This window comes from Pipra filicauda, unplaced genomic scaffold (assembly GCF_003945595.2).
Source record: "Pipra filicauda isolate LSUMZ 115617 unplaced genomic scaffold, ASM394559v2 scaffold184_size3518187_pilon, whole genome shotgun sequence".
Taxonomy (NCBI): domain Eukaryota; kingdom Metazoa; phylum Chordata; class Aves; order Passeriformes; family Pipridae; genus Pipra; species Pipra filicauda.
In genome coordinates, this window is record NW_024104292.1 from 590,747 (window position 1) to 601,982 (window position 11,236).

Here is an 11,236-nt window from a genome sequence, read left to right on the forward strand (position 1 = left end):
TTCTTTTTAAAATGACCATACGAAAGAAAATATAGAATTATACAAATTTTTAGACCAAGTTAGTTACACAAACTGAGCTGGTTGCAAGTGACACCTGAGTTACTTGAATAATTATTTTTTTTTTTTTTACTGATTAGAAACAGGTTGTTATACTTGGATCCTGATTTATCTTTAGTTAAATACCACTTAAATCCACATTAAGTCATTGTGTTCTAGTCAACAGATTTTAGAATGAGTCAGCTCTATGCTCCCTACAAAGGGCTATTTACACTCTTAAAACAAACACAATTTTATATGACCGTTGGATAGAGAGCTGTGTGAGCGAGTTTAATCAGGCATAACTCACCTAAGAGTCACCAAACAATCTTGAACTAATGGTACCCAGTGTTTGGCAGAAAAATATTTACACCAGTTTGCCTAACCCAGTGTTCGGTCACATCTGGAAAATGAGCAAAAAAAATCTCCCATCTCAGGCAGGAGTAAGCAAGCAGTCAGTTTAAGCTCTGCTTACAAAAGTTAGTTGGGATGGTGATGCAACACCAATCCCTTAAGGGAAAAAAGTGAGGACTGTAGCACTGACCTCATCAAGGCTGGGCAGGAAGTTTCAGAAATGTTGAAATTTCTCAATACTGTGCACCAAGCAATACAGAAGACACATGAAGCGAGAGGTAAACATCAGCTGTATCACAATTTGTATCACAAAGCATTGACAAAGGCTTAGGGTCCTCGGTCTTTTGTTGCTCAGCTGAAGACAATGATGAACAATCATGAAAAAAGTGGCAGCTAAAAGGGCAGATGTAGCACTACATGCTGAGTACCAAAATAAACATAGTCTCATTGTGAAATTTAAGGAGGAAAAAAAGAATCTAGCCACATTCAAATTCTCTGTAGGTCACAGGACAGTTTGTTTTTTGATTTTGTTTAAAATTACGTTTTTCCAACAGACACCCAACTTCAATAAATGCTCCTTTTCATATGGAAAATAACTTAGCACAGACTCTCCTACGAAAATATTTTTCTCCTGGCACAACCAGGTTTCATGACTAACCTCAAATGGTCTGACTACTTTGAGAACAATCAGCCACTTTTATTGATTAAACAAACATGAAAAGACATTCATTCTCTTTAAAAAGCAGTTTTCCACAGCTTTTGTAACACAGAAGACAAATAAAAAATAGGGTCATTTTGCACTACTTCCTTTCATTAATTTTATTGAATGTAAATCTATATAATTAAAATTAATACAAATAAAAAGTAACTTCATTCTATGAAGATCAAGACACCTTACAGTATAAAATTCCCTGAGACATAATATGCAGCTTGAAGGATCACATAGTTCTCTATTCCATTTACATTATTATCAAAAAGTAATGTTATTTCTTTCCCTTATAAAATCCAGAAGATAACAATCTTCCTTTTTCTCCCTTCACCCCAATATTTTAAGGCATGGAATAAAACACTCTTTCAAAATGTATTCAAAAAGACTTTTCTACTTAAAAGAGAAAATAACTTTGCTTAATTTTTACAGATGGATTGTATACATCACCTGCAATGTCCTGTGGAGTCTGGTATCTGATCTATGGTCCAATTTGCTCAGGCAAACTTTCTCTTTATCATTCAACTGGAGCTTGACAAAGTGAATTACAAAGGCAGTCCCTAGCCTGTAACAGTAGACTATCAGCCAGTGCAGTGGATGAGCCAAAAATCTGAGATTTATAGAGATGTTGTAATACTGACTTCATCAGCTGTAGGCCTGGGCTGAATTTCCTTCCAAATGTAAAGGGGAAAATGTTCATCACTAATGTGAGAATGATGAAACTAGAAAAGGCTTCTCTTCTCCCAGTGCAAGTGCTCTGTAATAATTACTAAAAAACTACAGTTTTCACTATACAAGTCTTGAAAATTCTCAGTGTATAACTTACAAATACTGTGCAATTGTGATCACTTTATTCAAACATGATGCTTTAACTGTTACATAGCTCTTTTCTGAATTTTACGAAATTCTAATTCCTCAAAGATTTCAACTGTTTTTCTTAGAGAGACTGAGAAATACAATTAACATTTGCAATCTCTGGAAATTTCCATTCCCCTGTAGCCTGATCTTCTGCTTGTGGCGTTATTAATGATTACACGAAAGAACTGTGTACCTGGAAACTTTCAGAAAATGCTAAAAAAATGAGGACTGAAAAAAATGCACTATTTTCAGCAGATTGATAAAAAGGAGTGTAATCTTAAATATTAGTTCACCACTTTTGAGATTGGGCTCTTGTTTACATTTATATGAACTGTGATTAAAAACTGAACAGAACAAAGAAATTATAGATTCAAAGGGAGAGAGATGCTGTCATCCCAACACTTAGCTATTACTGTTAATGCTATACTTATATCAGATTTTTTAAAATATTAAAAACAATGTTATGGGAGTAGCAACCACTGGTAGAGAAACAGATGAGCGTACCATGAAGAACATGCTTTTACTTTAAACAATCACTTTAGACCTGTTGAAGTAAAAGTGCAGCATTAGGTACCATCCCTACTACATCCCACATTGTGTAGACCGTCTTCTTTCCTCTCCCAGTAAATATTCTACAATAACTCTGGCATTAACAACAGAAAGCTTCATGGAGTACTTTCAGCCATCCTTCCTTGCACAAAAGCAGAAGGGAATAAACACAGAAGCCTGCAAGATCTGATCTGGTAAACTTATGCAAATTACTAATGAACTTCATTATTATTATTATTAGTTCTTTTTCCAGTAATCCTTGGCTCCATGCTTACCTAATCACGGGAAACATCTAATTTAAAATAAATTACAGGAGACTCATAAATCTTAAAAGCACTCACCTAACATCCCATACTGCTTAAGTCAAATCTAATCCTTTTCTAAGCTTAATATGACTCACAAATGCCAGTAAATTCACCTGTTCTTATGCCAATCTCTTATTTGCAACTGACTTTCTTCTTTCCCCATGTGTTTTGTGCCCATGATTTTATTCTGAATGAAATCTCTGAGGAACTCCATGAATACCTTAATTGTTTGGGCAGGACCCTTGTGGGTGACCATTTCTTTCCTACCAAACTTTACAGTTGCAAAGGGCATGGGGGGCTCAGTTTCCCAAGGATGAGTAATTGTAATTGAAGTTTCTTGCTGGATTTCACAGAGATTACATGTAACCAAAAAGTAACCACAAACCAACTACTAAGATGACTCCAGCAAAACGTCAGTCTAAAAGAGAATAACTACTATAAATGTTCCCAACAGGCACGGAGAGACAAAGTTCTATCTTAAGAACCTATTTATCCATTAAAAATTTGAGCTAGAAAAAAAACCTCAAAACCAAAGGAAAAAAAAATTGTGAATGCTTCCTATTTGATATTCTTTCTTCACACAATCCGTATTTTACCAACAGTCTAGATCTTATACTCTACAGTAATTTTCTTTGAAAGGGAGAGATTTGGGAGTTCTGGAAGGGTTTTTGGTAATTATTATTTTACAAACAGCAAAGCAGCATTCTGAGTAGTCCGTCACCCAGCATTTTTAAAAATGCATGCCATAAACCTAAACAGTTGCTACACAACAGCACTGTCTATTGATACTAGAGAAATAAGTTAGCCTTTCTGTATACATATTTAATATAGTAATAAAAACCCTGCCACTCTCAGCCTTTCCCTGCATTTTCTGCATGGCAATAAGTTTGCAGAGAAAAACATGGAAATTCCTGTAAACATTTTCTAATTCCTGAATAAAGGGAAGGTGGAAATGTACCGACTTTTTTTCCTACAGTCTCTCTTTTCCTGTACTTGAAGTTCTACTCTATTTTCATACAGGATAAATGTGCCCATGGTTTCAGTAGGCAGTGGAAGAAATACTTTACATCATCTGAGCTGTTTGTCCACTCAGCTTCAGTCTCCTCCCGTACACTTTTTCCTAAATGGAACAATTATTTGGTTGGAAGCATTATTAGCTGACTGCTGCAACTTTAAACATTGCTAAAAGGTGCTGCTGTATCATTACATTCTTACATTCAAAACCTGTGGGTCAGAATTGTCTGCAAATAGCTTTCACACACATAAAAATCAGTTAAAAACATTCACTTTTGTCTTAGGAGTACAGAAAGCCAGCACTGCTCATGTATCCCCTGCAAGCAGAGGAAAGTTTCACAGTCCAGGAAGTTGTCATAGCCGACAAAATTAGTTTCAGCTGTACAGCTGAAGAACTTGGCATCAGATATTCATGTCGAGCTGTGCAGAACTTTAAAAAGTTTCACGTCTGTGGGACTTTTCAGAATTTAACTTGGCTCTTTAAAAGTCATCTGGCACAACACTTTTTTGTCCTTTCATAATTTTCCCTTTAATAAAAATCTTACTTTTGTAGGCTTTTCACAACTCGTTTTCCTGTACCTGTATATTTCTCTCACTGATGACAGGCGTCTGTGTACTACCTTGGCTAATGATTTCTGTTAGACCCATTCTTCCCTATATCTTGACGCTGGCCCAGGCTGTTTCCAGGCAAGCCTCGCCAGCCAGGAACATCAGCTTTCAAACCAGGTGGCCAGATTTTGTACAATCTTGATTTGATTCCCAGCTGCTCTAACGGCCTCGCAGACCTTGCAGAAATGCTCGTCCCAGAACGAGGTGACGTGGACTTCGTACTTCTTCCTCCAGGCAAAGTACCGCCTGTAGTTCGGTTTGTTTTTATCGAGGAATTTCAGATAGGTGGCCAGCAGCCGGGGGCTGGGGAAGTCGTCGACGTGGATGAAGGAGTCGGGGGGGATGAAGCGCTCGTAGTTGGCCCTGCGGGGTCCGAGGACGACGGGCACGGCGCTGGCGGAGAAGGCGTTTCTCCAGAGCTTCTCGGTGATGTAGTCGGTGTGCTGGGAGTTCTCGAAGGCCAGGTAGAACTTGTAGGCTGAGACGGTCTCCACCACGCCGCCCTCGGCCAGCGCCAGCCCCCGCGCCCCGTACACGTCGATGGGCAGGTGCTCCTTCAGCTGGCGGTAGTAGCGCACCCGGGCGTGCTCCTCGTTCCAGTTGCTGATCACCCAGGCCACCAGCCGCGTCTTGCGGGGCAGCACGAAGGGCCTGGGCGCCGGCGGGGCGTAGAGGTACCCGTAGGGCACGAACACGTCGGAGTCGCGGCGGTAGGACATGGTCCAGTTGAAGAGCCCAGACAGCCCCCGCAGGCCGGGTGAGTGCGAGGGCGACTCGAAGTTCATCCAGACCCAGCGCTGGCGCGGGGGCCGCGGCGGGGACCCTCGGGGCAGCCCCTCGGGGCCGTGCCGCGCCAGGTCGCGGTGGTGGAACAGTACCGCCTGCGCCTCGGCGAACCGGCTGCGGTCGGCGCTGAGCCGGCAGCCGCTGATGTTGTAGTGCCGCCGGCAGTCGGCCAAGCGCCGCGGGCGGCCAAAGGGCTCCCACCACAGCAGCACGGTCACCGCCTCGCCGCCCGCCCGCGCCGGCTCCCGCAGCGCGGCGAACAGGGCGAGCGCGGCGGCGGCGCCCAGCAGCCCGGCCGCCAGCGCCCAGCGCCGCCAGCGCCGCCGCCAGCGCCGCCGGCAGCCGCCGGGGCAGCGCCGCGGGGTCGCCTCCATCCCCGCCGCCCGCTGCCGCCGCTCTGCCCCTCGCAGGGCAGCGGCGGCGCCGGGGCCGGGCAGCGCATCGCGGGGCTGGGGCAGCTGCCGCCGCCGCCGCTCAGCCCCCACCCCCGGCCCCGGCGGCGGGGAGGTGCTGCTGCCGCCGCCCCTCCCGGCCATGCCGGCCTGTCCTCCCCACGCCGCCTCCCGGTCCTGGTGCCGCCTCGCCCCGCCCGCGCTCGGCCGCGGCCGCAACGCCCACGGGGAGAGCGGAGCTCGGGCTCACGGCGGGGCTCCGCCGCCTCACCGCCTCCCCCGTGCGGCTGCTCCGCCACGGCAGCACGGCGGCTGCAGAGCAGTGACAGCGGCCCCGGCTCCCCGGGCTGCTCGGGTGCTCATCGGCCAGCTCGGCGCTGCAGAGGGAATTTGTGTCCCCGCAGTCGGGAGGGGTCTCCCTGGGCAGAGCCGGGACCCCAGCACGCACAGGAAGGGTCGCGGGGACTCTCACAGGGGGCTCAGGGCATCCGAAACTTGGGACCTGTGCTGGATTGACCGTGGCTGGATGCCGGGTGCTTATCACAGGCACTATGTCACTGCACTCGTCAACTGGATTGGGGAGAGAAAATATAACTAAAGGTTCGTGGGACGAGGTATGGACAGGGAGAGATCACTCACCAGTTACTGTCATGGGCAAAACAGACCCGACATGGAGAAATTAACTTAATTTATTGCCAGTCAAATCAGAGTAGGACAATGAGAGATTAAACAAAACTGAAAAACACCTTCCTCCACACCTCTCCCTTCTTCCTGGGCTCAGCTTCACTCACGATTTCTCTACCTCCTCCCCGACAGCAGCACAGGGAGATGGGGAACAGGTGCTGCAGTCAGTTCATCACATGTTTTCTCTGCTGCTCCTTCCTCCTCAGGGGAAGGACTCCTCACACTCTTCCCCTGTTCCAGTGTAGGTCTCTACAGCTCACATTGAGCTTGATGTTCATGTAGGCCCTGGGTCATTTCCATCATAATTCTTTATCAGCCAGCCAGTTCCCTGCCTGTACAGTGATGGGAGTGTTCTGCTCTGCATGCAGAACTTGTTCTTTCTGCTTGCCAAACTTCTCAAGGTTTCTGTTGGCTCACTCCAAGTTTATTAAGGCTTCTCTGAATTGAAGTGTTACAAACCAAGACATCAAACGTGATTTCCAACCTAGTAATTTCTGAAAAATAGTGAGATAGTTAATATTAGCTGAAAGTCTCTTCGGGCCATAAATGTAGCATCTGTCTTGACAAATAACACTGATTTTAGTCACAAAACAGGAATATGGGAAAGTTACTTTACCACAGTAGAAAACTGCAAACAAATACAGAAATACAATGCTAAGGGAGAGTAAAATCCTCTGAGGCCTTGAGCTGTACCTAGATTCAATCCAGAGCACATCCAATACAATGAACGTTACCTAAAAGGAACACAATCCCTAGTCAGTCTTAATTAAAGATCCAAAGTGGTCCAAAAACTCTTCTGTTAGTAATTTTGTGTATTTAGACATTTTTGCAGATTATACGAGAAATTTGGGGCTCATGAAAGCGAGCAGGTGATCTCAATTGACTTCTGTGGAGTTCTGATTCACTCAATAAATTTGATCATATCAACTACAATGACAGTTCTTATTTTCCTTCAGGAACTTTCAGCACTGATATGTGACTTTGGAGGAGTCTTTGTCTAGTCATGTTTTCATTTCCATTCCTTGAAGATTTGCTGCTAAGCCATTCCAAACCCAAAGCCTAACCAGTTACATTGATGATGCAAAGTCTGATCCTGCATATGGTAAGTCAATAAAAATGTTGGCATTAATTTAGCATTTAAGAAATGTTTCAAGACAACTCAAGAAAAAAATATGTTTTCCTTGTGAGGATTCATAGCAAGAGTTGCCTAGATACTTTTGGTTATTTGCAGTCTCACAGTGAAACTTCAGTGTGATGTTCAGCTGCACTGCAGTGGCATCCATATTAAGACTATTGTCATACAGAAACAAATCTGCTGAATTATTTAGCCTGAGAGCAAAACAAGGCTTTCTATATTCCTCAACACAACATCAGCTGAAGCTCTATAGTGCGTATGAAAGAAAGCTGAAAGCTATTACTGAAATCCACACTTAGTTGAGATTGTATATACAGCATGAACATCTGATATTAAAATAATTCCTATTTGTTTTATTATGATAAATAAGAATTATATCAATTCAAGATGAGAAGACAGTAGCCGAAAATATTTCTATGGGTAATATTATCACCTTAAGTTAATTTTCATGTTACACCTGCCTCTGTAAAAAATAAATACGTGCTTACATTTATATTTACATGTTGTACATAATTCACTAGTTCAAAAATCTTTATAGAATTTATATGGAGAGTATGATAAAACCTATACTTAAGGCATATTTTAGAATTTTTACAAATTACAGATCTGACTGTTTTTGTTGCTGCTGTCGTCAAACCCCTCACAATATGGGAAACAGAAGAAATATATTTCAATTACTCATCACAGTCACTACTGATAGATGTGCCTTCATCTACAAGTCTAGCAGCCTCCTCGAAATTTTGGTGTACTAAGCTTAAAAGCCAGATGTGATGTGTTGCTGTAGAGTGACCTCTCTGTCAGGACCAAGATTAGAAGTTAGGTGTCCCCAGATGTGAGTGTAGGTGTGGGGTTTCTGTTGATTTTTTAATGTCTCATTTCTCTTCTGGAGAATAAATACCGGCCTGGCAGCAACACACATCAGCTCCAGTTTGCCTCTTTTCTGCCATAATACACAGCACATCTGTGGCAAAATCACATCAGTTACTCTGTGCTGGTAGGGTTTTTTCAAGCAGTTTTTTTCTCGGTCTGACTCAGGAAAAACTCCACAGACATCACTGAGAAGTACAACATGACGAAGGTTGAGTAGCATTGCCAGAAGCTTGAAGACCTCCCCCAGGGAACACATCTGGTTTTGTCTGCTTTGGAGATAAACCAGTCCAGGAGATAACCCCATGTACTGAGGACCACACAGACTCCTTGGCACTGCGTACACAACTTGAAGAACTGTGCTTTAACTGCTCTGTGGAAACCACAGTAAGTTCTCATGTTGCTGATAGTCAGGAATTAAAAATAAAATGCTGTCTGTTAGTAATGAAGCTGTTGCAAAATAAAAAAAATATTTTGCTTAATGAAGGTTAAATATTTACCATTTCTAACAGCAGTAAATGTTTTCGCCTCGAGCTTCCTAACTGGCTTCCTCTTCTACTCTGACTCACTCTGTTTTGTCACACTTCAGAAATATTTAAGCCTAGAAAAGTCTTTGAAGTTATTTGTCAACTGTCTTACAAATGCAGTTTAAAAGGGACTGCAACACATGGTTGTGTTTTCAGCTACAGCTATCAATCCAGACATTCTCTCAACCAGGGAAACCTTGTGGAGTTTTTCATCTTAAGAAAATATGATCAGCTTCAAAGAGTAGCAGGATGCTATCTGGTACCAAAATGACACTAAGAATGACTTTGAAGTCTCTTCTTCATAAATAGTCCCCATGGTTTCAATGCAGGTTTTTGCCAAGTAAGAATCTGAATCCTGTATGAGAGTGATATAAGTTCTGTTTTGTATAAATTGCACCCAGCATAAAGTTTAAATGCCTGTAATTTGGTTATCTAGTGTTTCATGTTCAGGAATATGATCTTTCTGCTTGGAAGGATAAAATTCTGAAATATGAACAGAGATAAAAAAGTCAGTTGAAAGCTGATGCCTGTCTTGTTTGAATGAACAGCTTCTGGTCAGACAAACTCACATTACTGCACATGCAGCAAATGTAATGTTAAATATTCTGCCTCACTATAGTTCCACTTGTGACTGTGAGCAGGGTTGGATTAAAACTATGTGAAGTTGACATTTCCAGATCAAGGCACAGGCAGGAACAAATGTGCTGTGCACACTGTGAATGGAGGATCTTGTCCAGAACACTCTTCAATCTTCCATTGAAGCACACGGCTTTGTGGTTCGCCAGTGTAGGCCAGAGCAAAAATCAGAGCAGAAAATTTTCCTACCAAACCCCCATGATCTTCAGACACTTTGACACACATGTGGGTACCAGCAAGCCAGAATCTGTCTCTATGGATATGTGTTAGTAGATATCATTAGTTTCAATCTTCCTTGGTATTTTTGAGCACTAGACTGCATCTTACGCATCTTACAGGGATGTGCAACCAGCACTGATGCTCTCATTTTACCCAGTGAGCATCCCCCAAGGCAGAGAGCAAGATTTGTTGTAAAGCTTCTCTTCAAACGTCTTTGAACCTCAAGCATTGAGGTCATGTTTCAGTCTAGGAGACAAAACTAGCCCTAATTTGAAGTAAATCTCCTAAACCTCATATAATCTAGTTATGGTTCTCTCAATACCAATTGCTTTAATAACTTGACCTCCTCCTATTGTGCTTCATTACTTAATAATGTAGATGTAGCCTTTGAAAAATGTAAATGTTTAAATACTGGTATTAATACATGCAATGATATTGTGATATAAGCAATGATTACAATTGTCCTTCAAAACACTAGTGTTTAGTTTGGCAATGAAATAATAAAATTAAAAAATAGAAAAGGTGAGCTGAACAGTTAGTTCAGTAAAAAGTCACTATGATAAAATGTGAGTACAGTTAATTTAAATTAACGAACACCCTGTTTAATGAAGTATTATAAATATAGTAATATTAATAACATTACTGTAATATTATGCAATGTTATATTTAAACAAATTGCTTTGTTTTATTCAACTAAAAGAGAAGACACATAAAAAGGTCACAAATATGAATATATCAGACTAGGTAAGAATTACCTAAGCCTCATAACTGAAGTAATATATTCAGTAGAAAAGACCTAACAGGCATTTCTCTGTTGTACAAGGTTGCATAAAAAGGGGAAGAGAGAAAAGGAGTAAATGAGATTCACAAATCTGCTTTTGTTGCAGCAAAACTGAGCTAGTGCAGGAATCCAAGATAGAACCAGAAAGTCTTTTCATTTGGAAAATTTTAAAACAAGATCATGAAAAAGAATGACAAAGCAAGGAGAGGGAAGTAGGATAAAAACAAAACAAGGAGCAGAAGCAAGATGCAACAAGCTTAATCAAGGCCTCTGTCTGAAAACCCAGTGTTTTTCAAACATTTTTGTGTGATTCATGATCAAATTGGTATCTAAAAAGTGAGAATGTTTTCAAAAGCAACTACTCCTCTGGTGCCTCAGGTACAATTTTCAGTGCCAATAATTTTTTTCATTTAGCTATCAAATGGAAATGCTGGAAAGAGCTGGCTTGGAGCCAAGTGAGTAGTTGATTTGGGTTTGGGGTTTTTTTCCCCTTCTCACTGATACAAAAATAAAAACGAACTTTTAACATCAGAGAAGAATTCCAGACAATTAAAGAACAAACATCCAGTTTCATTCACAGATAATTGTAAAAAAAGCAGCAGAAAACAAAGTCTAGCTTCACAAAGTTGTTATTGAGACTTCCTTTTTAAAATATTCAGTGTGGTTTAGATACTTCCTGAGGATCTGAGAGCCCCAGAAACAAATACCATCTCCACCTCTTAGGCAAAGTTTTAGTAGCAGGAGGTTGACTACAAGGGTGGCTTCTGTGAGAAGCTTC

At 41.9% G+C, this 11,236-nt stretch overlaps 1 protein-coding gene across 1 annotated transcript; it reads right to left on the bottom strand.

Moving 5' to 3' along the window:
* Positions 1-1,183: 1,183 nt before the first annotated feature.
* FUT4 (fucosyltransferase 4) lies at positions 1,184-5,676 on the bottom strand. The gene has a single exon (XM_027735621.2). It carries the CDS (start codon positions 5,589-5,591, stop codon positions 4,533-4,535), a length of 1,059 nt encoding a protein of 352 aa, XP_027591422.1. The 5' UTR covers positions 5,592-5,676; the 3' UTR covers positions 1,184-4,532.
* Between the last annotated feature and the right edge of the window lie 5,560 nt (positions 5,677-11,236).